This window comes from Centruroides vittatus, unplaced genomic scaffold (genome assembly GCF_030686945.1).
Source record: "Centruroides vittatus isolate TY-2023 unplaced genomic scaffold, ASM3068694v2 contig_2574, whole genome shotgun sequence".
Classification (NCBI taxonomy): domain Eukaryota; kingdom Metazoa; phylum Arthropoda; class Arachnida; order Scorpiones; family Buthidae; genus Centruroides; species Centruroides vittatus.
In genome coordinates, this window is record NW_027121635.1 from 163,704 (window position 1) to 191,427 (window position 27,724).

General features: G+C 29.9%; 2 protein-coding genes across 2 annotated transcripts in view; one reads left to right on the top strand and one right to left on the bottom strand.

The window, feature by feature from the left end:
• muskelin (muskelin 1) overlaps positions 1 to 1,279 on the bottom strand; it is a 90,128-nt gene extending 88,849 nt beyond the window's left edge. The window contains exon 1 of the mRNA XM_067265977.1: positions 1,175 to 1,279. Within this exon, the coding sequence (XP_067122078.1) occupies positions 1,175 to 1,251 (77 nt within the window). The 5' untranslated portion in view covers positions 1,252 to 1,279. The remainder of the gene's footprint in view (positions 1 to 1,174) is intronic.
• An 8,437-nt stretch (positions 1,280 to 9,716) lies between these two features.
• LOC136971518 (reelin-like) overlaps positions 9,717 to 27,724 on the top strand; it is a gene marked incomplete at its 3' end in the record, with an annotated part of 28,701 nt that continues 10,693 nt past the window's right edge. The window contains exons 1-3 of the mRNA XM_067265979.1: positions 9,717 to 9,882; positions 12,922 to 13,172; positions 20,784 to 21,024. Coding sequence (XP_067122080.1) covers positions 9,881 to 9,882; positions 12,922 to 13,172; positions 20,784 to 21,024 — 494 coding nt within the window. The remainder of the gene's footprint in view (positions 9,883 to 12,921; positions 13,173 to 20,783; positions 21,025 to 27,724) is intronic.

A 27,724-nucleotide genomic window follows, 5' to 3' on the forward strand; every position in this document is an offset into this window, starting at 1 on the left:
TATCTCATAAGATGATCCTTTTTGATGATGATGGAAGTAGATTACTTTTACAAATTCAAACAAATGTAGTTATGCAAAAGTAGCCATTTCTTTTAATAAGTAAAAACTGAACCATTATAAAAAAAAATTGTTACAAAAATATAGTATAAAACACTTGAATGTAGTGCTTCAAAGTTTATAAAAATTAACTGTACATATTAAACTGATTAAACGTTGTTTACTCTTTTGTTTTATTCAAAATCTAGAACAGTTATGGAATTTCAAATCATATTTTTCTGCAGGTATCATAGAAGACATTGTTTAAACTCTAAAACATTTTTTTTATCCAAGAGTCTGTTTCTTCACAATTCTGCTTTTGTGCCAAAAAACGAAACATCATCACGAATGATCATCAGGAAACAAAATAAAGAAAGTGCAATCTTATATTAACTAAAGATTCCTCTCAAGTGAAGAAACCGACTCCTTTGGAGTTTAACAGTGGCATGTGGCGACATTTGACGATAGGGAAGCCGTGTTTCCAAGAAAATTATAAACAGATACTAGAAATGACGAAATAAACAGTTTATTTATTTTAATTCTAAGATATATCTTTGTTTCACGTCAATGTATCTAAGGACTCGTTTATGAAAATAATCACACAATATGTATTTAATATGTAGAAAATACAAAGTGGCACTTCCACAGTTTCCAGTACTATAGTTTAATCATCATCTACTACACCAGCAGAATTTCAAATCTTAACTGAATCAAATTTAGTTATTTATATTAATTTTTTCATATATAAGCAAAAGTTACTTAAAACTAACTACTACTCATTTACATGATAATTGTAATTCTTTTATTTTGCTGTTATATAACTTCAAAAAATATTAACAGAATGATTATTTTTGAACTAACAGATCACAACAAATAAAAATACAATGTAACAAATAACATTTAAAATTTTATTTAGAAAAAAAGAAAGGAATAAAATTTTTTTAAAAGTCAAAATAAGTCACGTTAATTAACATTTAAAAAAATACACATTGGGAGATTTTATTTATTTAAAAAAAACGAATTTAGGCCTAATTAGTCATAGTTTATTTTCAATTTCCTCGAAAAATTAAAAATAGCAATTTGTTGATTTTAAAATTATATTCTTTCCTTTTCTAATTTTATAAAAGCATCTACTTACTCGGGCAAATAATTAGCCGAGTAACTTGACCATTGATGAATTGAAAAATTTAATTTTCTTAAAGAAGACGACGCCATTTTCGGGAGAGCCGTTCATGGATTCCCGCTTAGTAGATATTTAAATTTTCTTTCTAAATTAATTATTTTTGTGGAAAAATTGACTTTTTATCATTTTTTATTATCATTTAAAAAAAAATATTATCGTGTATATGATTTATAAAAAATATTCTAACAAAATATATGATTTATCTGAACGATGTTCATGGTAATTTAAAAAAATCTACGCGTAAAAAAAGGTGTGTTCGTCTGTACAAGTTTATGAAATTAATCAAATTTTAACAAAGCACATGATTCGAAGATAATTTAGAATTTTGTGTTCTATTTTAATACTGACAGTTCTTCAAAGATTGACTCGACAATTACTATGAAATGTTATCTTATTATTGCGACGTTATCTAACTTTATTAATAAATGTTTTTATTTTATGTGAAAATCCTATACATTTCTTATATTACCAGGAAAATAATTACAAGTAACCCCCGTATAACACGGCAGTTACGTTCCAAAAATTGCCGTTTTATGCAAATCCGTGTTATACGAAACAAAGAACTAGTGCCCACAGGGCGGAAAGAGTTAAAAAAAAAAAGAGAGGCCTTCTTAGTGCCCACAGGGCGGAAAGAGTTGAAAAAAATAAAATAATTTATATTGTTAATTTAAATTAATTTAAATAGTAACCAGGGGCACCCTTTTTTTTTTTTTTTTTTTTTTTTTTTTTAACTCTTTCCGCCCTGTGGGCACTAAGAGGGCCTCTTTTTAGTAGGCCCATTATGGGTTCGGCCAGGCCCACAATGGGGCGACCGGGTGGTGAGGGACGGGGCCCGACATATCCGAACGGACCACCCCCCGAAAAATTCCTGGGATTATTCGACCCGTTCGGATTCGATCCCGGGTCCCCCAGAGCGGTAGGCAGCCACCTTTACCGCTCGGCCATCCGGCCGTCATCCAGGGGCACCCTAGTGGCCATTTTTAAGATACAGTGATATAATCCGGTTTTTCAGCTTTATATAGTAGATTTTTTTCATGGGTAAAATACTTATTTTTATATTTAAGTAAATATTTTATCAGAGGATTATTCATCCTATATGATGATCTCAGCATGAGCATCATCAACTGGTAACAGTTTTTATTACATTTCATGTACTGTACGAGTATTTTACCTAATTCCCGAACCGTGTTAGAGTGAACCCGTGTTATACAGGAGATGTTCCCAATTCTCGAACCGTATTAGAGCGAATCCGTGCTATAGAAGTGTCGTGTTATATGGGCCGTGTTACCTGTACATTGTTTCATGTGTGTGTTTAATATATTAACATTTTTAAAATTATGAAATGAATAGAATTAATGACGTGAAGAAAACCCGAAAACGTTTCGAATTTATTACGGTATGTAACTTCATTTGCAAAATATCCAAATGAAATGGTTTTAGTTGTAACCAATGGTGGAATTACCACGAGTGGCCAAGTCAACACTAATGATCGCTGAATCGTGTCTCCGAACACTAATGATCGTTGAATCATGTCTCACCAATGGGCTGGACAGGTAGCGTTTTCCGAATTTTCTTCGTGTCTAACATCTAAATAGTAGACGGCCGGATGGCCGAGCGGTCAAGGTGGCAGCCTACCGCTCTGGGGGACCCGGGATCGAATCCGAGCGGGTCGAATATCCCCAGGAATTTTTCGGGGGGTGGTCCGTTCGAATATGTCGGGCCCCGTCCCTCACCACCCGGTCGCCCCATTGTGGGCCTGGCCGAACCCATAATGGGCTTTCTAAAAGAGGCCCTCTTAGTGCCCACAGGGCGGAAAGAGTTAAAAAAAAAAAAAAAAAAAAAAAAAAAAAAAAAAAACATCTAAATAGTGGGCTAGTTTCCCATAGAAACTCTCCCTGGAGATATCCTACCTTTGACAGACCGCCCAAGTATTGTGTTGTCTTATCCCATCAATAAAATCTAGTGTAGAGAAACTAGAACATTTTTGACTTTCCTGCAGAAAATTTCCGGTGCAAGTTAAGAAAAATGAGAACCATAGTTTTTCGATAGTCTGCATGAAAACAAAACTTAGAAATTGAGTTGAAAATCCATCGGGTTTTATTTGATAATATACTCAGAGCCAGGGCCTTTCAGAGAAAATGCGAGGCCCAGGGCGGGCGCGAAGAAACGGGCAGGGTCTTTGACGTCATCGGGTGTGCTAGCGCACGTTTGCTGGAGTTTTACTCTCTCAAAGCTGTAGTTTGTGGCAGCTCTTAGTATCGTAAAACACTGTTAGCACAGAACTGTTCTCTGCTTTTATGCCCTTTTTGCTGGGGGTGGGATTCAGAGATGGGGGAAGGGGTAACTTTTGAGTGTGGGTGTGTGTAGTGATTGGCCAGAAGAACATCCGCTCCAGCCTGGGGTTGGTCAGGGTGATATACTTCTAGCCAATCAGGGACTGGCTCTATCTGTCAATTCTCTCTGACTTCTCCTACAGAAATTTAGAATTTAATTTTATAAATGTTAAAATTTAGCAAATTGCTTTGCCTTCTATAATTTTGTCTAACATATTAAGTTGAAAAGTTGAGACCCTTAATATTGAAAGGCCCGGGGCAGCTGCTCCTCCTGTCCCCCCTCTGATAGGCCCTGCTCCAAGCTCTCAACCGTCCGCATTTTGCGCATACGATTAGTTTTTCAAGGATATTGTTTGCGTGTCCAGTGATGAATACTAAAGGGAAGATGTTATGTATGTAAACCTCCAGGGGATAACCCACGCCGAATTGCTCCTTGACCTAGTTACGCGACCCCGCACCTCTGACCTTTGTTGTGTTCTTTGTCTTCCGTTAGTCATACGTTAGCAAGTATTCATTTATTTTACGGACACAACAGAAGAACACAGTAGTGTCGCACCCACGGAGTGGGCCAAGGCGACCTGGTATTCCCAAAGTAAAAGGAAAAAAATTATTACTAAATTTTCCAAATTAAAATTTGTGTTTTTTATTTATATTGTGTCGTGTGTTCTAAATCTATATTACTTATGAATTAGCGGCCATTTAAGATGAGAATTTTATTTAATTCGCATTAACAATTTTTTAATCCGTTCAACTCGGCTCCCTCAAGATTTTGAGTGCGCTATTGGGCTACAGGGACTAAAACTCCTCATGCCCTTATCTTTTTAAAACTCTTTTCGCCTTTTGGCCACTTAGAGAACTTTTTAGCAAGCTCGTTATGGATTCGGCCAGGGACAATGAAACGGTCGGGATTTTTTTTTTTTTTTTTTTGGGGTTTTCGCCCTGTGGGTACTAAGAGGGTCTCTTATAGCAAACCCATTGTAGTATAAAGAGACAAAGACGTTATCTTAACAAAACAATTTTGTTCGTGACTAAAACGCACGATTGTTACAAATTCAAATGCAATGAGAAACAGTGCTGCCAGTCCAAGAGACTAACCACTGTGGGGAGAAGTGTTTCCACATTGTGACACTACTCATAGGCGTAGCTAGGGCGGGCGGTGGGGGCGGCTCGCCCCGGGTGCCACTCGTGTAGGGGTGACAACCGGTAGCCCTGTACCTAAAAAAAAAAAAAAAAAAAAGAAAGGTCAACGGCTCGCCTCCCATGACAGTTTCTTCGCTATGAGGAGACGCCACGAAAGTTCGCACCAGCTGAAAATCTTACTATGATTTATTGTATAAATCTAAACTCATACGTCGTGACATCGCATATTCAATATAGCGTTCAAGTTGCTCGAGTGCGAAGATATTACAATTCAACAGTGTTTTATAAAAGAGTTAAAATGGGTGACATCGCGGCCGGATGACCGAGTGGTCAAGGTGGCAGCCTACCGCTCTGGAGACCCGGGATCGAATCCGAACGGGTCGAATAATCCCCAGGAATTTTTCGGGGGGTGGTCCGTTCGGATATGTCGGGCCTCGTTCCTCACCACCCGGTCGCCCCATTGTGGGCCTGGCCGAACCCATAATGGGCCTACTAAAAGAGGCCCTCTTAGTGCCCACAGGGCGGAAAGAGTTGAAAAAAAAAACGGGTGACATCACGATATCAGCACCGGGTGTCACCCATGCTAGCTACGCCACTGACACTACTACACCCATTATGAGTTTGGCAAGGCCCACAATGTGACGCCCTAGTGGTAAGGGACGGGGACTGACATATCCGATCGGACCACCCCCCTAAAATTCCTGGGGATTTTTCGACTCGTCCAGATGCGATTCCAGGTCCCCAGAGCGGTAGGCTTCCATCTTGACCGCTCGGCCATCCGGCCGTAGAGGTGTATTACGAAGACATTGAAGGGCATCCCATAATATTTTTTAAAATATAAAAATAATTAATCTCAATATATGTTTTTTGTTTTTTAAATCTTGCTTTAAAATAATAAAATATAAAGCAAAGTCAATTTTATCCGTCGCGCGCGTCACCGTTTAAAGTTTACATTAAAATTGTGCTGAAAAGTTGTACTAATTTCATGCACGTTACATTATTATTTTTGGGTATGATGCCTCAAAATATCGCTGTAAGAGATTGTGTTTTCGAAGAAAAAAACAATTCTACACCGTTATGATATTTGTAAACGCTGCTTTTATATGAATCAAAATGTTCAATAAGAAACGACGCAGAATTGTAGCTGATACAATATTTTAACTATACTCTTTGTATCCAGAACCTATCTTTGATCAAATACTTTTTGAAGTAAATTTATTTCCTTAAAATTGTACTGAACATCTTACATAATTTCGAGGAAATTTTCTAGTAGTATTCCTTTCAGAAACAGAACTTTATGTTATCTAGGTTGTTTGCTGTATCTATTTTGTGTTAATTCGAGCATGCAGATTCCGGATTTTCTTGGAGAGTTAACGGAATGTCAAAGTAATCGAAATCACGTAAATACCCTACGAACACTATGCGAAAATAAAGCTAGGAGTATCTGCATTGAAAGTGACGACATTGGCAACTACTATTGATTCTTTTGACTTTTTATGCCTAATCTCGCGGGCATCGTCCATAAGAAATAATTTCATCCTCCAAAATATTTCAATTAATGTCTTTTTGTTACGAATAGTCCATATGTTCAATATAATATTTATATTTTAATCTCCTTTTTTCACGTTTTTATATTTTTTAAAATTTTAATTTAGAGTTTTCCTCATTTTTTCAATCCATCTAACATGAGGAGATAAAGTTTTTGAATTTTATTGGCTTTTTTAAATGAAATTCTGTAATAGTTATTTAACTAGTCTCCAGATGGTGCCAGAATATAATTCTTACATATAGCCTCTAATACAAAGTTACATAAACACAGGTTATGACAATCTGCTATTTTACAAAGTTTTGCTGATATCTTTTAGTAAATATGAGAATCTGTAGTTAGAATGGACATTGGAAAAACCTTATACATCACTACTGTAAAAACTCCAACTTAGCTCTAGCTTTACACACTTTTGAAACTAATTTTCTGTATTGCTTGGCCAGTGTTACCATAGATAATAAATAGATAATAATTTGTTCTCATCCAATTCAGTAGCCAAATCAGATAAGAACAAATTATAGACTATTGCTATTCAGCAGTATTGGGTATGACTCCTTGTTGGGGACATAGTGCTTTGATTGTTGAACTGAATATCTCTATATACTGGATCTGACTTTTCCATGACCCAAAAGAGATTAATATAAAGGAGAGTCATTTATGGTTCTTGAATCTGCAATCATCTTTTATTGCTTGAAGATAATTCAAAGCACTGTAATTTCCTCAGATGGAAAAATGTATTGTTTTCTTAAATTCTATTTAGATCTATAACTTGGCTGAGTACCCTTGCAGTGTATAGTCTAATAGAGCAAGAAAAGACCACACACGTTCAAGTCTCAACAGTCTTTATTTCTAAAACCTGGTAGAGCTAGTATAGGATTATATATATATATTATATAATTGCATATAATTATACCAGTTTTACACAATTAATTAAATGTAGGCTAGTTTTATAGCCTAGTATTAAGTTCCATCAAAAATTGTTCCCAACTACTCGTAACTCTATCCCAGCATCAACATCCAACAGTGTCTATTCTGTACAAGTTCTCGAAGCTCAGAACATTCTGAAAATGACCTTGATTTGATCCAATTATATCATTCTTTGTTTTTCTTTTTGTTTATATCCAATAGTCTTGCCAAATGTAATCTTTTTTTCTAAGTCATTATCAGAATGCATAACATATCTGAAATATAAGAACTATTGCCTACAGATTAGTGTCAGGAATAAATAGGCTTGATTTCTTCAATCACTGAAAGGTCCCAACTGTCTTGTGCAGAGCTTGAATTGAGCTGGTTAGGAGTGGTGGCATGTACTGTACAGTACCTGTAATTCAGCTATTAGGAGGCTGGAACCAGAGGACAGCTTGAGAAGGGGAGAACACCTGTGCTGTGTTAATTGGAATGTCTGCACTAAGGACAATGTCAAAATGTTGGCCAAAAGAGAAACACGGAGTCACTAGGTTGCCTAGGAGGAGCAAATTGGCCCAAGATGTAAACACAGCAGGTTAGTTCTTTTGGTAGTTCATGGAATCCTAAGCAATTGTTTTCTGATCAGAGTTCAAAAACATTAATTGTTTTTTTTTTTTCAGCAACTTAAGGTGTAGTTAGATGGTCTATTAATTATTTGCTGAGTGAGTTTTGTTAATTTTTTTCATTTCAACTCATGTCTAATCGCTACATTTTAAATATCATTTTAGGGAAGATTATTGCTCTGACAATTTAATTTTGCTCTTTCTTCTGTTGATATATCACTCTTCTTTTACATTTACTATACTATACTTTCAAATATTTTAAATTTAAATTTTTTTGTTTATCCATGCTTCATTAACTAGATTGTCTGTCAGAAAATAAATAAATTCTCCAAAAGTGGACTGAAAGGGGGGTACTAAGAAACATGTTTTATCAGTAAGAAAAACTCTGTAAAGCTGTAGGATTTGATATACTGCGGTTGGGATAGTATTAGAGTAAAAATTCCTTCATAATTTTCTGTAAATTGAATATTGTTTTTCTTGTTGCTTTACATACACATTTCATTGATTTTTTAACCAACAATATAGGAATACAATTTATCAAGTTTTTCAATTTGATAATTAAATTATATATAATAATCTGTTATATATAATAATGTTATATAATTTGCAGACTTGCCACAGTAGAAAATGAATAAACAATTGATTGGATTTGGGAGGAAATTAAATGTGAATACCACAAAAAATTGATGATCTTGTGAGAATTGAACAAGAGAAAGGAAAACAACTCAAGGATGACCTCATCAGAAGCTAGTATATGTCAACTTTCAACTTATTCTTTCTCAGCATCGGAAGTGGCACTTTTCCTGCAACTTATTAGATACCTTCAAGGTATATGCTGCTTTTAATATAATGAGGAACAGCTGATTCTAGTCAGTTGTCACCCGTTCTTTATCCCTTTAAGATGTGCCTTTGTGCTATTACCATCTGCAGTTTTGTTTGTGAAAGACAATGAGGAATTTGGATTCTTCATTGTTCTTCAGCTTATATGCCATCACTTTCCAGAACTGTTAATTGATGTCAAGAACTTATCTCCCCTTTTCCTTAACATGGGATTTCTAATTCAAACTTGTAAGGTACCGAAATTTGTGAACTCTCTCTCTCTTTATCCATGGTGATAATGCACATAAACAAGAATACTGTGTCTTCTTTAGTTGTGCACAAATTTCATGCTGTCTAATAAATGTTTAAGTGTAGTATATTGTGTTGAGTGACTCCTTCCCAACTGAATCTCATTTCCTACTCCATCCTTTTACCCCTAGTCTCATATATGAGACTGTGTTATTGGCATCCAGAAAAACACTCAAAACTTGTTAGTAGGTGTAACCTACTTGGCATTGGCATAGCCAGGGTTTTGTTATGAGGGGGTCTACTAGAGGGCAGGCTAATAAAAAATTGAATTATTTCAATTATTTTATTTACCATTCTACAATATAGTTCACCGTCTTTAATCTGGATTTAGACCAGGGATGGCCGACAGTCTTGTCTCTGGTCGTTAATTTTAACACTCAGTAGTCGTTGACCTTGTTTTTTATATATATATATATATTTTTAAAATATACAAAATTATATTTTAAAAATAATAATAATAATTATTATTATTTTTAAAATATAGTTTTGTATATTTTTTTACACATAATTAAATACTTTATTTTGTACTTACTTTATGTTTTATTAACAAAATGTGAATATACAAAGTTTACAACAAAACATTACAGTGTTATAACAAATGAAATAAGTATTTAATTTATATGTTTTAATCATTTTAGATAAAATTTTAATTTAGTTTTCAGAGATCATTTCTTAATCAATATGAAATTAAATTAATAATTTATCATTAGTTTTTAGTATTTAATATTGATTTCTAATGTCTTTAGATCCGTAGTACATGAAATTATTATCAATTAATTTTTTTTCATATTTAGAATGTATCTTTATATAAAGGGGTGTGTTAAAATAATTTCTTATCAATTTCCTTTTGGGAGGAGCCAGATATAACATTGTAGAAGATTGTTGGCATTCAATAAATTAATTTTAAGTATGGAATTGAAAACATGCTACTTTTGAATTTTTTGTCATTTTATTAGAAATTTAATTTGGCAGCATTTATAATTGAATGTAAGTATAAGTTTATTATGATATTTGGACATTTGTAAGAAATTCTTGTAATTGTATTATATTTATAAGTAAATTTGATAAATATTAAATTCACTTATAAATTTTCTCTTAATATTATTATTCTGTTATTCTATTAATGTCAAGTAAATTTAATATTTGTTTTGGTGATTATGAAAGTGGCCTATGTCATTTTTCATTTGGAGTTATTTTGACTTTTAAATTTGTATTTTTTGATCATGAAAGAGAAAACACAAATATATTTGCTCTTGCAAAATAGGTTTTTTTTCTTTGTGTAATTGTAAATTTTACAAATAGTTTGTGAAATAAATTTAATGTTTTCTCATATTTGACTTAGATCACTTTCATAATCACTGGCACATTTATTAAATTTACTTAACATTAACAGAATAAATAATATAGTATATATAAATTCATATGATCATTTTTATGACTGAATAAAATCAATAGTTTTTATTTTAGTTTATTCCATACTTTGTGATTTGAAATTGTGTAAAATAAATTTCAACAAGTGAAATAATGGAAAAAGTTATTTTGGTAGTTTTGGTAAAGATATATTTGTGTTTTAAACTAAAATTATATAAAATAGAAATGAATATGCGGAATTCTGATATTGTGATATCTATATTAGTGTACAAACAGAATAATGGTATAATCTTTTACATTAAAAAGCACTGTTGCTTATTTTATTTTAAGGCTTTATCAGTTAAATTCTATTTGAACTAAATGATTCTGTTCAAACAGCATTTAACTGATGAAGCCTTAAAATAAAATAAGCTAAAGAGCTTTTTCACGTAAAAGATTATTCTTCTTTCAGCTCAATTGTTTCATAAATGTTTTAGGACTTGTCATATGCCAACGGTGTGGCTTTTAAATTGTAGTGTTATTAATTATTTTATTAACAAAAATTTTCTACAATTTTAATTATTTTGGGGTGTATTTTGGAAGACATTACTTCTATTATGACAGAATACAAATGTAATGGTGGATACTAAAAATATGTAAAAAAGAAACTACTTCTTAACAGAACTACATTAAGTACTTTAAGATAAATTATGATATGGTACGGTACATACTTTAAGATGACTACTTTACTTCTTTACATCTTAAAGTATGCACCATATTATAATTTATCTTAAAGCGCTTAATGTAGTTCTGTTAATAAGTAATTTCTCCTATATATATTTTTAGTATCCACCATTACATTTGTATTCTGTCATAACAGGCTGAAGTGGGGAGTGAAGTAATGTCTCCCTCAAAATGCATCCGGAAATAATTAAAATTGTAGAAAATTCTCTCTGTTACAAATAACAGCTAGGAAAGTAAAAATTGAGAACATTTATTTTAATAATGCACGATTTAGTGAATAACTGATTATGTGAGAATGTTTAATACTGGTAAAAGTACAATTGATTCAAAATAAATGAATTTTTGTTTACTATCTCAAATTTTCATTTCTATAATCTTTCATATCAATCAATCAATTCATCTTTCCAATGATTTTAGCAGTATAGTTTTCGTATCCCTGAAGATGGACTGAGAGGCCCAAAAATACAGGGTTTAAGGAAAATATTTTTTGGTTTTGATTAATAAGAAAGATTAGTATATGTATATAATCTTGCAATTGCTAACCAGAAAAAAAAAATTAAGTTTTCACTAATGAGAAACTACCCTATAATTTTATTCTGTGCTTATTATAATTTTAAATTTTATTTATTTATCTTTTTATTAAATTTATATTTTACAAGTTCAAATTCAAATTACAATAAAACAAAGAGTGTATTTTACTTATTCTGAAATTATGTTTATAATGCAATGCAATGCAGCAACTTTGTTTTCATATAAGATAAGCCACATGGATTAAGATTTGATTAGAAAATGCTACTTGTCTGGATGTTAATTTTTTCAATTAAGTCTGTTTAAATCTGTTGTGTCTAAAAAGCAAAACATATCAAAACTTATTTAATTTTTGTAGAAACAGTTGAAACAAATTTTAAGTTGCTTCAATGTGTTTTTTTCATTAAAAACTGTTGCTGAATTTAATGGGATTTTATTTTGATTTGTATTAGTTCAGTTAAATTGATTCCTTTGAAAAATTATTGCTAATTTCTTAGTTGTATTAATTTATTCTGTTGTTTTTTATATGTATGTATATATGTTTTAGCAACAGGACAAACATTTGAGCAAATATTTTGACAAAAGACAATTATTCAGCAATCAATAAATACAAACGTGTGGAGCTGTCTTTACAGAACCATAATTAACAGGTTTTTTTGAACACAGATATGAGAAGCAATTACATATTAAAAAGGTAAAATCAATATATGTTTATTAGGATCAAACAGGACCAGACCCAATCCAGATAAATGGGATTTGACTATTATAAAATGAATTATATATGAACAAACAACACAGATGACATATCTTGAGGGGACAACTGTAGAACTGTAGAAAAATAAATAAACAAAGCTTACTGGAATTATTTATCGTAGAACTGTAGGATAATAATTAATTTTTATACTGCCTGTCCCATTAGAGAGCATTCAAAAATATAAAGGAAACAAATATCTGCAATAAAATTATGTGATGATGAATTTTAATGTTTTCAAGTGTTTTATAAGTTATGTAGAACTCCTAAGATGAAAAAGTGGACAAATGGAATAGCATTAACCTCTTGGGTGATTTTGTTACTTTGGATATGGAAGCATAGTGCAGCCATCTCAAGGGTGCTCTCTTAAGTGGATTTGACTATATTTAATAATTGAAATTATATGTCGATAATATTAATTCAGATAAATTTCTCATAGATGAGTTTCATTTTATGAATAATAAGATGTATTAGAAATTTTGATGCTTATATTAAAAACTTTTAATTAGAGATCTTTTTAAATAGTTGTTATTAAACATGATTTTGATTTATGCCTTATCTTTTAATTTTTTTAATAATAATATTTTTAAAAATAATATAAATTCATGTATAAAAAATGAATAAATGAAATATATATATTTCTTTTTTTTCAGGAAAATGAACTGGTTTATTAATTTTATTATAAAAATGTCTATTTATAAATATGTGTTTATTAATCTGATTTGGCTAGTTCATGGCATATCTCATACAAACCAAAAGAATCATGCTGTAGTAGCACCATTTTTCTTCTTATGTCAATATCATAGCCAAACTAATCAACCAGGATTAATGGAAGAAGAAGTTATGTTGTCAGTACATATAAAAGGAAATCCAGAATTTTATAATCCTGGCCAAATATATGAAGGTAAAATATTTTATTCAATTAGTAATTGCAATTACAGTATTCTGATTACAAAGAATTTTAAATTAAATTGAAATAATAAAATACTTAACCCTTTTTAGAATTATAGAACAATATGTAATGTGTATAAATATTTTTGGAATCTTGTATTTCTGTTTCTGATCTGTACAAACTCAAAAATTGAATTTTGAATTTTCACAGATCACAAGCTGAAATGTAGAATTTGAAAAAAATGTTTATTCAGACAAAATCTTCATATGGTTTTAGAAATCAGGATAAATTTTTTATTTTTTATTCATTCTAAACTAAAAAAAAAATTGCTTAAGTCTGCAGTTAAAATTATAATGAATTTAAAATATTTCGTTTAATCTTATGCTTTTAATATTTTTCTTAATAATCCTTGTATCTTTAAAATAGAATAAATGTTTTATTAATGTGAATGAATTATATAATAATATAAAAAAGTACATCTACAAACAGAGATAACATTAATAATGTGTAAACAACAACTTTCTTACATATTACATACATATTATTACTATGACTTTCTTACATTATTGTTAATTAACAAATGAATAAATGTAAACAAATTCTTTTCTCATCAAAATGTTTGATAAATAACTTTATCAAACTGAAGGAAGAAAAGTTTAATTTTATAGAATATTTGATTTGACTTTAGAATATCCATTAATACTGATTAGTGTATTTTCTCTTATCACTATTTGTTATTTTAAATATTGATTTGTAAAGCACTATAATTGCAGTCAGTTTTTTTATCATCAATTACCCATGTCGATTGACTTGTTATATTTTATCATAATAAATTAGAGATAACTACACCAAAAAATTGCATATTCAAAGAAAAAATAAATTATTAAAATGAAATGAGCAATTATTTATTGTGACATTGTCACTATGCTGGACTGCAATTTTTAATCATATTTTTTAAAATTTATTTAATTTAAAATATATGATCTCAACCTCAAATTATTAGTATTGTGTCCCTGTACACACATTTTTCCTGTTAGCAACAGAGTCATACCATCATCTATCTACCGTATATCTCGGCAGATAAGACGACCTTCAGATAAGACGATGTATAAATTTTCGTCGAAGTTTTATAGTTTTAGCATATATCTGTCCTATAAGACGACCCCCAAACTATCAACGGCCTATGAATTTAGTTTAGATCAGCAATCATTATCTGAATAATAATACTGTATTGCGTATATGGAATTATGTCCTATTTGTAATTTTTCGAATGAACAGATTTTATTTTCTTGCATCTGGCGATTTTTGCAAACATTCGCACTAATTCGAGCATTCGGGTAATGACCTTGACTATTTACAAAAACATCCTATGGGCTATTCTATTTTGCACATACCCTACTCTCTTCTAATAAATAATTACGGTTTGTCTGTCTTTTTATAATGGTTTTAATTTATAAATTTCAATCTGATTTTTTTGTATCTGTCCTATAAGACGACCCCGGATTTTCGGGGCCATTTTTTATGGTTCAACTATCGTCTTATCCACCAAGATATACGGTAACTCCTTACAGGGAAAAATTTTTAAATTGAAATAATGTAACTTTCGGTTTGCATTGGAAGTTCATATACAGTTAATTGGGGCCTCCTGCCCTAAGCTTTCCATATCTGGTCTCAGCTCAGAGGCATAGCTACTATGGAGCAGTTGGAGCAAACACTAATCATGAGGGCACCAAGTTAGAAAGGGCAAAATAAAAACTTATAAAAACATTCATTAAAAAATTTTTGGATTTAATAATTAATCAATTAACTATTAGATTTGAATCCATTCAACAATTGTGCACACTTCTTAAGTGCTTATCATCTGCATATCTTATTGCATCATCTGATAAAAATATTCTGGAAGGATCAGAATTGTTACAATTGGCATATCCCTTCAACATTTTGCTTAGTTTTGGACCTCAAGTGCTTTGATTTAAAATGTGTTTTTATACTCAGGTAAAAGAAATTACTTCTATGCATGAAGTTGCTGAACTACTTTTAATTCATACCGCAGCCTCAAGTAACTTTAACATTAGCATTAACATTATTGCAGCATGCCTCATTTTTTTAACTTTCCTGGTGATGACAGCAACATCAGAACAAAGTTTATCAAAACTAAAATTAATCAAAATTTATTTAAGAAGAAGCATATTACAACACCATCTTAACTTTGGCTACTATATCAATTTAAAAACAATAGCTTGTCAACTTGATCTGGAGAAAGTGATTGACCAATTTACAAATGAAAAAGTGAGAAAACAAGAATTTTGAAATTTTTTAAAATGTATTATTATGTACCTGTTATGAAACTAAACTTGCATACATTTTGTCAATACAATTTATATAACATGTAGTAAATATTATTAGGTACTCCATACTTAAAGAATCATATTTTGTTTTATTATTATATTTGTATTTATTAAATTGTATATCTTATTGTTGAAATGCCTTGAATCTGAAATAAATTGTTATTAAGTAAGGTTTTAAATCAAATAATTAGATATATGTTTTTAAATTAAATGTTCAAAATAAATTTCACGAGACTTCTTCTGAGGAACAAGGAAGAGTTAAAGAAAGAGAACAAAAGAAAGAAACAAAAGAGTTAAAGAAGCTATAATTAATAAATAATAGATAAAAGCAGGAAGTATAAACATAACAATATTTGAAATATAGACATATAACAACGAATAACTCAAATGACTCTTTAGGAATCAATAGCATTCAAATGTCAACTCTTGAACATACATATCTGTAGCTAAAAATGCATGTGTATTAATTTAAAAAATTTTTGTTCTTTATAATGAAAGTTACTTTTAATGATTTAACTTATAGTGAAACTGAAATTTAGCTTTCTGAAATTAAAAATGTATTCAATTTACAAAATATTTCTTTTAACACCCATTTTGTTTTCAAAGATTTTCCATATTTATATTTTAATTCAAAGATTTTGATTTCATACATTTTTAAACAAATCAATTAACTTACAACAGGATATAACTGTTTATTACTTATATATCGTTACTGACAACATCCTGAGTATAAGATAGTGATTTTCCTGAGAGAGTACTCTATCATTTCCTGTTTTGCGGAAATAAAAGCTGGCTTCCTTTTATAATTAAATGCAAGTAACATATGAATAGAAAACGAGTTTTAACTTTCATTTAATATTATTGATCAAAATAATTTTCAAACTTCTTAATATGCTTTTAAAAATGATTTTATTTACACTCAAACCTGTTTTTGTGCGGTGTTTTATACGTGCAATGTGTTTTGTGCAATTATTTTTGTGCAGTATACCAATTTGATTGAAATTCATATACCGCATACAAAAAATCACACAAAACAAATCACACAAAACAAATCACACAAATAAAAAATCGCACAAAAATAGACCGCACAAAAACAGGTTTGAGTGTATATATAGTGCATAAAATGTTTATCCTCTTTTTAGATTAAATTATTTGTTTGTTTGATATTTAATATATATAATGATTAGTTTGTTAAACAGAATAATTTAGATTACTTAACCAAACATCAAAGTTTGCAAAGTCAATTTTTAGCTAATTGATTTTAAATGCAAGATTTTAAGAATCCACTAAAACTTATAGCAGAGTTAGCATTATAGTTGCCTTTCACATTTTTAATATTTAGTAAGTTTAATTTACACTTACATTTAATAAATCTTATTTTATGTTTTGAGCTTTTATAGATTTTAAAAATAATTATTAACATTCAAGATTAATTTGAAATAAAGTAATTTTGTTAAATTAAAAATTCAAATATATTAAATTATTAAGCAACATAATAATTATAATATATAATTATTATGTTGATTATGTGAAATGTAATTATGTGAAATGTAATTATAAAATGAATTTGTGACCTGTATGGTGATATCTAATTAATTAATTAATAGTTTTGGAAGTGGCGATCAGACATAGGTCCAGGTAGCATAACTGGCAACATATCTGCACAGTAAGATGGAGTTGCAGGTTCAAGTCTTGCTCTAGGCCAATTCTTTTCTTCCAGAATATTCTAAATTAAAATTAATTTCTTTCTAATTATAAAATTAACCATGAAATGATTTACCATGATTTGATGATATTTTAATTGTTAGTAATTATAAAATTTCACTGCAAGATCAATTTTATAATTACTTTTGTAATTTACTTATTTTGGTAATTTTTTTATAGTTGTTCTAACTACACTTCTCAGTTTTTATGCTTAGTTCTGCATAATATTGTTTCAAATTTAAAGTTTTTAGTAAACAAAAAGGAATACCAAATGATTTCTCATTCAGTTAGCTGAGCGATATCACTAAAACTTGGTTAAAATATAACTTTTCAGATTTGATGATATTTTAATTGTCTTGGAAAATAAAGCAACTTGAAAATCAATTGCCTTTCATTAATTTTCATACTCTACAATTATGATGCATAAATAATAGTTTTTTAGTATATAGAATACTTAGTAATGAGTTGTTTATTTTTTGTGTTGATTATTTTAGGTGAGATTACTAGTACATTGCAATGCTACAGGTGTCATGGCTATCACATTGCAATCAGAATATGAGAAATCTTATAGATTATTTTAGTTCTTAAGTATCCAATTGTTCTGTTAAAAAAAATAACAATTCAATAAAGATCTGTGTGCTTCAGATTTTTTATAGTTTTGTATTTAATGATGTATAGGAAAAATTACTGTACTTTTATAAATCTATATGAATCTAATAATATATTTTTTTCATGTTGAAATCTACAGAATTGAAGTAATGTTAGGATGATAAATGAGTGTGGTATACCATGTACTGTCTATAGAATTGTCTACAAAACATTAAAGAGTGATAATTAAAAAGCTGTTTTTTTATTTTTCTGTATAAATTTATCTATATTAATTAAAAGTTAATATGTATGTGTATAATTTAGTTCAGTCTGATGATTATATATTAGCAAACTACTTAATCAACATCTTTTAAAAATTTATAATAATTTAGTTTTAATTTTGTAATACATTAAAATTCAGAAAGGGTATTACTATGGTCTATTCTGTTCCTGCCTAAATCTGCAATCAAACCAAAGCTTTTTTGGCTGGTCAGTCCTGACCCCCAAACTACTCCACATCAAATTTCAGTTTCAAGTCTTGCTCTAGGCCAATTCTTTTCTTCCAGAATCAAACTCACAGGTGCTATGATATGAAAATTCATCAACTTTCTGTTTTTTCCTTTCTATTTTAGAGAAGACTTTGCTAATTTTGATCAAATGAAAACTGTGACGCAACTACATAAGGGCTATATCCATTATTTTTACAGATTTTTACATGCATGTTTACTATGTGAAACAACCAAAACAGGAATTGCTCAAATTTTGCACATCCTAGTGGAACCTTTCCAAGCTGAAAAATATACTCTCTGAGAGTACAGTGTCCAATCTATATGTCTGCAAAGTTTTATTAATTTATCTTGATGGTAAGATACTAAGAAAAAGGTACTTTTCTGTTAACTGGATGCCAGCTGATAAGTACAGCAATGAGTAAGATTCAAGCTCTGAATGAGGGGTTTTACACCATCCCCAGAATTGTTTACCCTTTGTGAGATATTCACCTCCAAAGATCAGTTTTTAACATATATCAGTATACTGCCTATTTTACATGCTTAGCATGTAGTTGTGCGCTTTGGTGTGAGCAATAGCAAGCATCTCAGCACCCAGATGGGGCAAGCCCCCACGCCCCCTAAAACTACATAACATCAAGTACTCTATGAACAGTCAAGTGGGTTACTCAAAGCTGGCACAGTTGTGTAGACTAAATAGTTAAATTTGATAGTCTTAGTGGAGCAATGCAAACAACGATATCATGCATCGGATTGAAGTTATAACTGGCATCCTGTTAACAGAAAAGAACAGAAAAATTATCAAAAAGTATATGTTCAGTTTCCTATAGAATATAATGGCATTCTCAGTGAAACTCCATTCTGTTTAAACTTTCTTTCACAATTATTAACAAAGTTTATTTCCTTAAGTTATATGTGTAAAATATAAGCACAATAAATGATGTTGAGATTTATCACAGAAAAAAAATGTTAAAAATTAAAACATTTCTTTCATGTGATAAATCTCAAAGCATGGTGCAACACATAAAGCAACATTATACAATTTACAAAAGTAATGGTACAGTTTTTCTCTTCCCTTTACTGTCTTGTTGTTTGCAGCATACTGCACAGCATCTTGTTGGTGCCTGTTTTTTGTTATTGGTTAACAACTAGGAAGTAATGCTGTTGCTTAAGAATTGTTGACAAATTATTTTAGAAAATGGTGTATTTGAAAAGTGCTAACTTTTGAACGTGACAATTGTTTTTGTGAGGCTGCTGTCAGTGTATGGTCTTCTTACTTGTATGACTGATAATGACCATATGACAAGAATGAACTAAGCATCTTTAATATAATTGAGATGGGTTGATAATAATAATAATAAGCGCAGAGCCCAAACGGTTAGGAGTTGAAAGTTGAAATTTGGTTCACAGTTACAGTACATCATGAGAATGCATGCTAAGAAGGGATTTTTTTGAAATTCCTCCACGGGGGAGAGGGAGAGGGTTAAGGATTATGCTGAAGAACTCAGCTTTGACTGTACTATTTTAGATACGTTTTTTTGTGTTTTTGCAAGAAATTGAATATATTTTTAGACCCATCTAAAAATTCTCTAATTAGTCTCGGAAATGGGGGGACCTAATTCTTGCACCTGGTGAAAACGGGTAAGATTCACTATAATCTAATAATCATAATCTTAATCTTTTTTATCATTACCTTTTACCCAAGCAATGCTGGGCTCATCTGCTAGTATATTTATATTTACTTTTGCTTCAAAAGTGCAGGCATAATTTTACTTTATTTTGCACCAGTACACAATGATTTAAACCAATTGTTGAATTTATATATATTAATATAATGTATGTACAATAAGTCTGCTTACAGCAAGTTATAAAACTTATTCAAATTAAGTACAAATATGAAAAATAACTGTTATTTTATACAATTATGATTTTCTTGAGATTATTTTTCATTATTTGTGTTTATCTGAGCATGTACTGTACATTATGTAAGATTAAATCTAGCACTGCCTGAGTGATCTCAGCCCGTGTGTTTCTGCCAGTTTTGTCAGCCCAAGTTATCTTGGGGCCTGCTCACATTTTTTGGTATTGTCTCCAGAGTTATCTTGGATCTTCACATTAAGAGTTTAAGGATATTGAAGAAATAAATTTGGTTGATATTTTCCATTTTTCAATTACTTTCTAAACATTTTTATTTAATGTAAATTATTTTAATGTCAATTGCTAATTTTATTATGTGAATTGCATTCAAATTCTGTTTGGAGATCTGAAGTTGAATTAATCTTAAAATTTTTCCTTTCCAATAAACATTTTGCTTTCCTAAACTTAGCAGTTTATTTTTGGATATTTGAATATGGTATTAAGTTTTTGCAATTTTTTTAATATACAATTGTCTGTAAGTGATATTGAATGATTTTATTTGATAATCTTATAATTAATAATAAAAAATATTTTTTAAAATTTATTATTTTCTTTTTTAGTGATAGTTTCATCTAGTTCAGCATTTGATGGATTTATGATGACAGGGATTTATACACTTCCTGATAGTACAGCTAAATCTCTTTCTTTGGGTCGTAAAAATCCCATTCTTTCAAGTCAGTATGCACAAGGACATAATATGATGTGTACTATTGTTCATTCTAATTTGTTGCATCATCCTTCTAAGGCACTTTCATTTTTCTGGATGGCTCCTGTAACTGGTACTGGATGTGTGGATTTTTTGTAAGTAATTAATTAATTGTACATTATAAAGTATTATAAAATAAATGTAAATAACAGTATAGAAAATTAATTATTTTATTTTTATAGAAAGTGATCATATGATTTGTATTTTGATGATATGACTAATTTATATCTTTCACAATCTGAGTCCATTTTATTAACTTTGGACCAACACCAAATGTCCTGAGAAAAACAAGAAAAATCATCACCTTGCTGGGTTTAGTGGCAACTCTTCCTGGTCCTTAGATTCAATAACATTAACAAGTAAACTTCTCTGTCTCTGCTGCTTGGAAGATTTAAATAAGACATTTTTTTATTTTTAATTTCTAAAACAGCAAAGAGCAAAATATATATGGAATGTTAAGATATTTAATAGGTTTATTCTATTCATTAGTTGCTAACTATAGTTCTGAAATTAGAAATGAATTTACCAAAGCATTTAAATACTGCAAATTTGAGACAAAAGTCTTTGAATTTGCTATATTTGAATGTTTTCAGAATATGTGTGAGAGTGTCACGTTTTAAAGTTGAGACTGTTTTCTTTAGACATCAAAAAATTACTTCAATATCTGAGTCATTTTCTTTAAACTCCTTTCTGTTAATTAAAAGTTATAATTAATCTTTTATTAAAGCAATGCTTATAAATATATATTTACACAAAAGCTTCCAACTTTTATTCTAAAAATAATTATAAATGATGATTTTTACTAAAGTGAGTGGATAACTTTCCAAAATAAAAACTGCTAAATATATGTAAAAACTGATGATACAATTCAATATTTCCTTATTGATAGGATTCAATTATTTTTTGATAATAAATGGGAATGCAGTTGGGTTGTAATAACAATTGACAATTTTTAAGATAAGGAAGCCAATCTTGAAATAATTATGAGAGATGAAATAAAATATGGTTTAATAAATAATATAATTTATTATAACTTAATGATGGATTATGTTTAGTTATAAATACAGTTATAAATAATAAACAATATGACTGAAATAGTCATATTGTTTTCATAAATATAACTATTTCAGTGCTATTGAAATTACTTTACAATGATCTAGAAAAAGTTTTTTGATTCTGTTCAAAGAATAATAAGTCTGATGAAGAATATTTTTCTGATCAGTAGATAATTTGTTCTAAAATGATGTATAAGCTATCTTGAAAAAAATAAACAAAATGACATCAAGAAATCACTGTATTGTTTTAATAACAACTTTTATATTAACTTTAAATAACATATTAAACAAATTGTATATCAGTATAATTTGAGATAGATATAATGTAATCCATTCATTTATTTGTATATTCTTTTAATTGTAGTTATGTGTTTAATTTTCTGTTCAAACTGTTTATATTTATTCCAATCATTAATATTCTCTGTTTAGAATTCCTAGATATCCCGAGGATGGTCTATTATTGTATTTTTGCAGAATGACCAGCATGCCGATCTATCTGGGGAGACCATGAAATCAGATATTTCTGTATGGTAAAAGCTGGCATGCCGGTTTTTCTGGGAGAATGCCAGCATGCTGGTTAAGTGAGGTTATAGCTCCCTTTCTAGAGGTTGCGTTAAAAAAATGAACGAGTTAGGTCATATTTTAGAATAAAAATGAATGAGTTTTTATTCTAAAACTGTGAAACTGTTACCATTACATCAAAAACTATGATTATATGTTTAATTTCTTTATTTTGTCTTCTTTCTAACAACATAAAATACTCTTGGAATTATGAAAGTGTGCTTTTTATGTATACTTTATTGTTATTTAAAGTCGTCTACGTGGACGTTATTTATTAATAGGACCTTGTACTGGTGTATTGGCACAGTAATGAGAGTTAATTCAGGAAAATTTCTTTATTTTATCACCTGTAGTAGCAATATCCGTACACATTTTACACGTGTTTCGGGCTAGCATGCCCCTCATCAGCAGTATTACCACTATGCTCTATAATTAACAATAAAACATATAAATTACAATAAAATCTAAAATATTCCGAAAAAATTAATAAAATACAATTTAAAACCTACTATGAATACATATCTCCATTCCGAGTATGAATAGATGTTTCTCTTTTTACAATTACAGATATTGTGTAAATACGTACTCCAATTTAAATTGACAATTTCCTTTCTATCATTAAACAATATGCTGTATAATTAAAGGTAAAATATAATAAATAACCAAAGATAGACGGATAAATTAATACAATACAACTTGTAAGAACGAAACTTACATTAAGGTTTAACATTTCACCATTCCACAGTGTAATAACAGAGTTGCTTAACTGTGCTTACTTATAACTTCATCGAGTATGGTGTTCCATGATTGGTGGATTATTCTATCCAAATTATTATTGATTCTATTCCTTTCTTTTATTATATATAAATGTTCATATAATTGCCTTTTGTAATTGTTTGATTCTTTTCTCTTTATTTTTATACTATTGGGTTGTTCGGAAAGTTCGTAGCGATTTTTGATAGCCGACAGTTGAGACACCGATTGACACAAAAATGATTAGAATTGTACAAACCAATGAATATTACGATAAATGACCTTGAGACGCGTCCATTACAAAAAAACCGTTAAGATTATTCAAATAGCGTTTAATTTGGCTCATTGCAAAAATGGATGCGAACAACGTGCATTATCGACACTTGTTTCTTTTCTTTTTTCGAAAAGGCAAAAATGCTGTACAAACAGCAAAAAAGATATGTGATGTTTATGGTGGGAGTGCTATATCAGAATCAACTGTTCGAAAGTGGTTTGCAAAATTTAAAATGGGTAATTTCAGCCTTGAAGATGCTCCTCGCTCGGGAAGACCTCCTGTTATTGAAGAGGACCAGATCAAAGAATTATTGGATGAAAACTCTCATTGCACAACTCGAGAGATTGCAGACATAGTGAAGTCATCAAACAGTACTGTATTTCAACATCTAAAGAAGCTCGGATACGTGAATCGTTACGACATTTGGATAAAAAAACTTACTGGATCGTATCTCAATTTGTGATTCTCTTGAAAGACGAAATGAGAATGACCCTTTTCTGAAGCGTTTAGTGACAGGTGATGAAAAGTGGATCATTTATAACAACATCAGTCGAAAACGATCATGGGGTATGAAAAATGAATCGCCATTAAAAACTCCAAAGGCCGGTCTTCATCCAAAGAAGGTCATGCTCACTGTCTGGTGGGACTGGAAAGGAATACTGTTCTACGAGCTGCTTCCACAGAATCAAACAATTGATTCTGATAAGTATTGTTCCCAATTGGATAAACTGAATGTGGCAATTAAAGAAAAACGTCCGGAACTGGCCAATAGAAAAGGCATTGTGTTTCATCAAGATAATGCCAGACCTCACACGTCTTTACGAACACGCCAAAAATTATTGGAACTAGGCTGGAATGTTTCACCCCACCCCCCTTACTCACCCAACCTTGCCCCGTCGGACTACCATTTGTTTCGTTCTCTGCAAAATTCCCTTCATGATAAAAACTTTGATACTTCAGAAGCTTGCAAAAACCACGTGAATCAGTTTTTTGCGGGAAAAACTAGAAAGTTCTACGAAGAGGGTATCATGAAGCTGCCCCATAGATGGCAACAAGTCATTAAAAACAATGGCGCATACATAATGGAATAAAAGTATATTTTTAGTTTTAAAACAATTTCTTTTATTTCTCTTAAAAATCGCTACGAACTTTCCGAACAACCCAATATTTTTGTCAATTTGGCATCCATAATTATTACAGTGTTCTGCGACTGCAGAATTTGCATAATTACCCCTTATTGCTCTTATATGTTTTTTTATTCTTATACTTAATTTTCTTTTGGTTTCACCTATATATGTTTTAACCGGATCACAACTGCAATTAAATGAATAAACAATTTCTTTTTCATCCATTATATCTAATTTTTTGTCAGACCTATGATATAAATGTTTTTTAAATAAATTGTTTTTTTCTGGTATCAAATTCACTTTTCCTTTAAGTATATTTTTTACTCTTTCAAATAATTTAGGTACATATGTCATCTTGACGCATTTTTTATCTTTATCAAAATTTCTATTTTTGTTATTATTATTATTAATCCAATGTAACCATTTTCCCAAGATTTTTTGGGGGTAGCTATTTAATAGGAACATTTTTAATACTTGTTTTATTTCTGTTTCCTGATTTTCTAATTTACTCGTTCTGTTTTTAATTTTATCTATGTACATTTTAAATATGTTAAATTTCATATTCTGAGGGACATTAGATTTGTAATTTAATACTTTTGGTATTTGCATCGGCTTTATAAATTTTTTGAATTCTAATTTATTATCAGTTCTATTAATGGTTATATCTAAATAATTTAAACTATTATTACTTTCTATTTCTGCTTCGAATTGTATGTTTGTTTCTATTGAATTAGCTTTCTTTAAAATTTCATTTTCGTTAGTTTTTTGGCTATCAAATAAAATAATGCAATCATCTACATACCTATTATAAAATGTTATTCCTGTTATGTCTTTAATTTTTCTATCAATGTCTATCATAACGATTTCTGCAAGTCTTGGACCTATGCATGTTCCCATTGGTATCCCTTCAGCTTGACTATAAAAGTTATCACCATATTTGAAGAAATTGTTTTCCATTACTACCAAACATAATTTAATAATCCAGTTGGGTGCTGAGATTTTCTGTAAGGAATTTTCAATGTTATTTTTGGTTATACTCGGGTACATATTTTTAATATCTAAAGATAACATTTTTGTATACAGTCAAACCTGTTTTTATGCGCTCTTTTTATGTGCGATTTTTATTTGTGCGACTTGTTTTGTGCGATTTTATTTGTGCGGTATATGAAAATTTCAATCAAATTGGAACATAATTGACTCCTGTAAAATTTTTTAAAACATTATTGGATGTTTTCTATGACATCAGCAGGTTTTTTCAATTTTTATTTAAGGTAAGTTAGCTCCCCTCCAGCTTTAGACTGCAGGTGTGAAATTTCACGCCTTGTTAAATGAAATAACACTTCCTGCAGCTATATATATCAAATAAAATCATTATTTAACGATTATTTTTAACTTTTTAATGTTAGATTTGTATTTAAGTGGAAATAATTAATTAATATAAAAATTAAAATTCTTAGAGGATTTTTTTGCCCCATTAGGTGTTGCAGAAAAAGGCCCAAGGAGTTAAAAAAGCAATTCCTAGTTATTTCGTACGATTTCGAGTTATTTTCTACGTGAGACTTTTTTTATGCGGTCCCTATTCACCGCATAAAAAAATATTTTTTTAATTGTGTTGCGAAAACTATTTTTTATAGCCACTCATGAAGTTTCGCGCAATTTTTTTTTATGCGTTTTCTTTTATGCGGCCTCTATCCCCCGCATAAAAACAGGTTTGACTGTATTTATTAATTATAACATTATTGTTTTTTAATCTATTTAATAATAGGTCTACATTTTTTAAACTATAATCCGAAATTTCTAGAGCATTAAGCTTAATTTTTAAAAATTTTTCTAAATTGTAATATACATAATTTCTAACATCAATTAAAGGTCTGTACTTAACTGGATTTTTATGTGTTTTGACTCTAATATTAAACTCTCATTACTGTGCCAATACACCAGTACAAGGTCCTATTAATAAATAACGTCCACGTAGACGACTTTAAATAATAATAAATTTTAAGGACAGTAAGGCTTTTCTAATTCTAAATACTTTATTGTTATTTGATTCAAAAATGCAAAAATAAACATGTTAAATTTAAGAAACTCCTTGTAAATTATCTTAGCTTACATCATTAAAATCAGTTTTGTGTGAAATTTGAGAGGAAGGTGTTATTTTTAAGGTCAGAGTAGATGGTCAGTGTACCTCATACTGACTAACTACTACTACTAATGTCAACAAGTCATTGATTGATTGTTTTATTGTCTTGTGAACAAAAACACTCTTCCTGATTTTAAGTCAGTCAAATGACAATGTTATTTTATTGTACTCGGAAGAATATTTTCTTTAACGTTTAATTAACAACTAGTTTTGTTAGATCTGATTAATTTTATATTTTGGTCATAGTTTAACCAGCATGCTGGAAACCCCAAGGTTACCAGCATGCTGGTCTCCCCCATTTTATGTAGCATACTGGTCATTTCGCAAAAATATGGTAAGTAGTTCAAAAGCATTTGGTTTTTAAAAATCTCTACTGTTTAGGGTGCATTTATTAATATTCACAACAATAAAACTATACATATATATACGTATATATATATATATATATATATATTTTAAGTATTAAAAGTAAGTATTAATATATATATTTTAAGTATTAAGTATCAGTGGTTCTTGAGGCTTTATAATCTCTCTTTAACCTTTGTCAATGAAGATATATATGTTGTATACATATTCAATATATTAAATAATTTATATTTTAACCCTTATGCAAGAAATGAGAAATAAAGACAATATCAGTGGCGTGCCGTTATTGGAAGCGATGGAAGTGCTGCTTCCACCTTCCAATGAACTTCCAATGACCTAAAATAAAAATTTTCATATTTTAATGTACTTTGAATTAATTAAAATTAATATTTTATTATAACTGCATTATGTATCTTATTACAAATTTCTATACTACATGTGAAAAAATGATAAGATTGCTATTGTATATTCGAATATCAGTGGTGGAATGGAAGCGCTTACGAGACAGCTTCCGCGGCG